The sequence below is a fragment of the Cibotium barometz genome, chromosome 56 (assembly GCF_041138505.1).
Source record: "Cibotium barometz isolate CiBa-2024 chromosome 56, ASM4113850v1, whole genome shotgun sequence".
Lineage (NCBI taxonomy): Eukaryota > Viridiplantae > Streptophyta > Polypodiopsida > Cyatheales > Cibotiaceae > Cibotium > Cibotium barometz.
The window spans coordinates 4784700-4790052 of record NC_141101.1 but is presented as its reverse complement, the minus strand read 5'-3'; the positions used below and the strand labels follow the sequence as shown (position 1 = coordinate 4790052).

General features: G+C 51.8%; 1 protein-coding gene across 1 annotated transcript; it reads right to left on the bottom strand.

The window, feature by feature from the left end:
- Positions 1–723: 723 nt before the first annotated feature.
- On the bottom strand, positions 724–4789 carry LOC147606819 (uncharacterized). The gene is made up of 2 exons (XM_086791115.1): positions 1545–4789; positions 724–1456 (listed from the first exon to the last, which is right to left on the bottom strand). Exons 1-2 carry the CDS (start codon positions 4171–4173, stop codon positions 1068–1070), a joined length of 3018 nt encoding a protein of 1005 aa, XP_086647241.1. The 5' UTR covers positions 4174–4789; the 3' UTR covers positions 724–1067.
- Between the last annotated feature and the right edge of the window lie 564 nt (positions 4790–5353).

Genomic DNA, 5353 nt, shown 5'->3' with positions numbered 1-5353 from the left:
GGGTAGCTTGCTCCTCCTCTAGTCCTATGGTAACAATGTATAAGGGTGGACACTTTGTGCCACAAAAGCAATGAAGACCTCCCACAAGTTCGACATTAAGCACAAGTTAAAACCGCTTTATATGTTCTAACATCATCTTAGAAAAGATAGGTGTCTACTTTACAGGTGAGCTAGAAGCGAAGTTCCTTATGATAGATCGAGTGGGTGAGACCGTATTAACCTGCGGATTGGTTATGGTTGATACATGTACACGTATGTACATACACATTCACATGTTTACGCCTCTTTGTAACCAACTATAACCACCACCTCACTCAATTCTCTCTATATGTATAATCTTACTATCTTGTAACGATAATCATCGTACATAACACTATACATTTCTTGATATGAATCTTTGTATGCACCATTCTCTTCATAAAAGTGGCAATGGCCTCCAAACCTCTTCGACAAGCAAAAAAATGCATAGGATTTGTAAGCGTTGTAAATGGTTAAATGTTTGAAGTAACGGCAAGGATAAATCTACTAATATAATTAAAACGTGGCCACTTGTTGCTCGGTTTATTTTCAATAATCTCTCATGAGGTACAACTATGATACACACCTCTATGCTACAACATTTTTAGCAGTGGTCCTCAACATTATAGGGAGACGGACAGACAAGGCCCGGTGCTCAAAAAATATGTTTTTTTTTTTGCCAACCAATCTAAGTAAAGATAATGATTTAAAAGTAATTGGGATTTATACTGAGTAAATACGGAGGTCACAACTACAATGTAAGATTTTTGTTGTTTGGAAAGGAAGGCATTGCCAAACTTCGACCAAAATCACGCTACATGTCACGCCATGGCCTAGACAGACATCTGTAGCAGGAGCAAAAGCAAGATAGGAAGCAGAGGAATACTTGAGTTGTCTGAGGACGTTGCAACTACCATTCATTCAAGAAAATGCACTTCTAAACGCCACTAAGTCGGTGGTGTATCTGTCCACAAGTCGTGAACCCGACACGACAGGACGCGATCATGAATTCGGTATGCATTGGAAGGAGATAACGGACATGCCAGAGCCTAAATACAGATCAAATCTGGAGGGCTACTGGTGGCGGCTGTTGCCGGCATCTTGGGTTCCTTCAATTTGGGGATGTCCGTTAGCAGCTGGACGACTTCACGCATGGTTGGGCGCTGGTCGGGCGGGTCCACCAAGCAGCGGAGCGCCACCTTGAGCAGCAGCATCACCTCATGCATCTGCTTCGACCACTCCGCCAGCCCCATCCTCGCATCCAGCACTTCCAGCGTTCCCTCTCTGCTCTGCACCCGCTTCCGCACCCACCTGGCAATGTCTATGCACTCCCCATACTCGGGCTCGATGGGCCGCCTGCCCGTGAGTAGCTCCAAGAGAACCACACCAAAGCTGTAGATGTCGCTCTTCTCGTTAATCTTCAGAGTGTAAGCATACTCTGCATCAATGGCCGATGAAAGGGGTCAGTTAAAGAACCGTCAGCTTACTCTACCGCCGCATGCGTGCAGAAGGAGGCATATGCATACCTGGCGCAATGTAGCCATACGAGCCTGCCACAGAGGACATGGATTCGGACTTGCCGGAGTCTTGGAGAGCACGCGCCAGTCCGAAGTCTGCCACATGCGCTTCGTAGTTGGAATCGAGAAGAATGTTGTTAGACTTCACGTCTCGATGCACAATCACAGGAGTGCAATCGTGATGGAGATAGCAGAGACCCTTGGCAGCTTCTATGGCTATCCTGTACCTGGTCACCCAATCCAACAAGCCGCCTCTTGGCCCGTGAAGGAGCTCACCGAGACTGCCGTTGGGCATGTATTCATAGAGCAGAAGGTTTGTTTCATGATTTGAGCAGCACCCCAGCAGCCTCACAATGTGACGATGCCTGATGTTGCCCAGCGTTTGAATCTCGGCTGAGAAGCCGTGATCATCTTCTAAAGAGCCCTCACGTATCGTCGGCAGCCTCTTGATTGCCACCATCTTCCCATTCGGCATCAAACCCTTGTACACTGTCCCCGAACCACCCTTGCCTATGACGTTGTCGTCTGCGAGGCATTCCAGCACATTATTAACAGTGAAATCCAACCTCTCAAAAGCAGTAAGCTTCCACCTTCTTTCTACAAGATTCACTTTGAAAAGAGACCAGAGAAACTGCTTGTCACGCTCATTGCAGAGGACATACACAACTGCGGCCACGGTTAGGATGAACAGCCCCACCACCAAGCCACTCATGCCGTAGATGAGTGACCTCGACTGCTTGGACTGTCTTGAACTTGTCACACTGGCCAGCAGGGGTTTGCAATCAACACCCATTTGCTTGCCGCAAAGGTCAGGGTTGCCAAGGAAGGAGCTCCGGTTGAAGTTGGCAAACTGCCCCCGATCAGGGATCAGTCCTGACAGATTGTTGAAGGAGAAATCCACCGTTGCCAGAGTCACCATATTCTCCAGAGAGAGAGGGATGGGCCCCTGGAGATGATTCCTGGATAGATTCAAAGATGCAAGCACATTGAGATTCGAGAGCTGGGAAGGGATTCCTCCATCAAGCTGGTTGCGGCTGAGGTCCAGAGAAGCCAGGCCTGCACACTCGCTAATGTCAAGGGGCAAGGGACCTGCGACCAGGTTGCCGCTCAGGTCCAGCTTAGCGAGGTGCTTCAAGCGGCCTATCTCTCGAGGAATGGTACCTGAGATCCGGTTACCGGAAAGGTCCAGCACCACTATCTGAGACAAGTTGCCAATGCTGGGTGGCAGGGCGCCGATCAGCTGGTTATTGGACAAGTCCAAGCTTCCCAGTATGGAGGAGGCAGGGATTCTGTTGGGGAAAGTGCCGATGAGGTTGTTGGAGGAAACCTCAAGCAGGCTGAGCTCAGGAAGGGCCAGCAAGCCGGGCGGCAAGGGGCCGCTCAGCTGGTTTTGGCCTAGGCGAGCACGGACGAGCTTTGGGCAGGAACCCAGGCCGGGCGGGATAGGGCCGGTAAGGCGGTTGCGGAGGAGGATGAGGCGCTGCAAATTTCCACCTCTGCAAAGGTCAGGAGGGATAGATCCAGTTAAGGAGTTTGAGGAAAGGTCCACCTCGAGAAGTTGCCCATTGAGGCCAAGATGCTGCGGGACAGGGCCGGTGAAGTTGTTCTGCCACAGAGTAAGGACTTGGAGATGGGGAAGGTCCCCTATGTAAGGGGGTATGCTGCCATGGAGAGTGTTGAGGAAGAGGTTGAGCAACTCCAGCTTCTGCAAGTTGGCCAGCTTCGCCGGTATGGTTCCGGTAAGGCGGTTATTGGAGAGATCCAGTGACTTGAGGTTCGTGAGGTTGCCCAACTCGGCGGGTATAAACCCAACCAGATTGTTGGTCTGAAGGAACAGAGAATCAAGGTTGGAAAGGGAGCCCAAAGCCGCAGGAATGACCCCGCTAAGACCACTATCGGCAATATCCAGCCGAACTAGATTTGTCAGCCTCTCTAGCTCCACCGGAATGCCACCGTCGAACTGGTTGAAGTAGCCTAGGTACATTTGTTGCAGCTTCTGCAAGTTGCCCAACTGTGGCGGTATGCGCCCTGTGAGAGCGTTCCCGGACAATGCTAGATACTGCAGGTTCTCTAGGTTGCCGTATTGCGGGTGAATGACACCGGAGAAGAAGTTGCCGCCCAGATGTAGGTGCTGCAAGTTCGTCAGAAGGCTCACTTCCAACGGTAGCTCGCCGGTGAAGTTGTTGTTGAAAGCATCCAGCACCTCTAAGGACTTGAGGCGGGATAAATTTTTAGGACAGAGATTGTTGAACAGGTTGTTGGAGATGTTGAGAGAACGCAAGCATACCAGGTTGGTGATCTCAGTCGGTAGGGCGCCGGAGAAGTTGTTGGCGGCGACGGAGATGTTGACGAGGTTGGGCAGTTGGCCAATGGCTGGGGAAAGAGAACCGGAGAGATTCATTCCGGAAAGGTCAAGGGCGACGACAAGCTGAGATGCATTGCACGTGACACCACTCCAGGTGCAAGGGTCGAGATCATCAGCTATCCAGTTGTGCAGATGGCCGGCTTCGTCGACGAGAGCCGCCTTAACCGACAGTAGGGCCTTTCCTTCTTCCGACAGCGCTACAACTCCTCCATACCCCCCGGCCCAACACACCAGTAATGTCATCGTCAACCACTTAACCACTGCTACTACCATCTCTAGCTCTCTCTGTCTCTACAACCCACTACTATTGTAAGACTCCTCTGTCCGACCTCACCAGCTGCAAGTCCATGCAGAGCTCATCATCTCAAGGTTGAAGAACTACTACTGTTAATCATACACATGTGGAACTTTCTACTATTTTGGTTCTGTGAACGCAGTCACATCTTCAACGACACGCGGAGCGCATTGGCTAGCTTTATGAATGAGGGATGCTGTGGGTAGACGACCAGGCAGCGGAGAATCATAAGTAGTTACGCCGGGGAGGCGGGTTGAGATGGGCGCGGGAGTAACAGGAGAGGTCTAATCGGAGCAGCTTTACTCTCTGAGGCCAAAAGACGGGACTACACGGAGTCACTGAGAGGCAGACAGGGGAAGCAAAGAAAGTGAGTTGGTGGTCAAAGGCCAGCTGCAGAAGTGGGCTAGGAGGGAGGGGAGGTCCGAGAACGCACGGCCTTCAACAGTGGGGTTGGGCACTGGGAAGTGGGGGTGGCGGGTCCGGGGAAAGGGCGAAATTCGAATCCTCGGGGAACGGTATGGGCCGGCGGGGACTCGGGACAAGGAAGCCATGATGCTAGCTGACCCTCTGCCCTGTGTTTGGGAGAGATTGCATATTGGATTTGCACTCGAGTGTCTCTACTATCTAGCCCCGGCCCGCCTGAGCGAAGTTCAGCGAACTCAGAAAAATAGCGATGGGCCGGAACAGCAGTCCGTGACTCGAACGGACCTCACTAGTGCACTACCGCCTGACTGCACGCAAGGCCGGAAGATTCCTAGTTCTCTTTAGACCGGCGGGCCAAAGTGTTCCTCTCCCATCGTGTCCACTGTAGGGCGCCCAAAAGCCCAACGGGCCAACGCATGTGAATGCAAATTTCCCTATCCCAAATTTAGCTGACTGATACCAGGCTGGTTGACCAAGCGTCCCTTAAAATGGCCAAGTGAGTCGAGGACGACTCCTTTTGCTTTACTTGGTTAACTGTCCGACACCCGAGCTTGAGCCTGGCGGCCCTGGCTTGCCCAAGGAATCTCGACCAGCGTGACCAGAACGCACAGCCCACACATGCAGCCGGCCGCCCATCTTATCACCCAGCTGGTTGTGAGCCCAAGAAGTCGCCCGACGCTTTTCAGAAGGTGCGTCCAAGTCACGATGGCTACGGGTTCATGCATCTCACAGCAG

What these genes read in the sequence shown, in the direction of transcription:
- LOC147606819 (XM_086791115.1), bottom strand. Translation starts at nt 4,173, where the DNA reads ATGGTAGTAGCAGTGGTTAAGTGGTTGACGATGACATTACTGGTGTGT. An exon ending in GTATGGCTACATTGCGCCAG is followed by an intron (nt 1,457 to 1,544) that starts GTATGCATATGC and finishes CCATTGATGCAG; the next exon opens with AGTATGCTTACACTCTGAAG.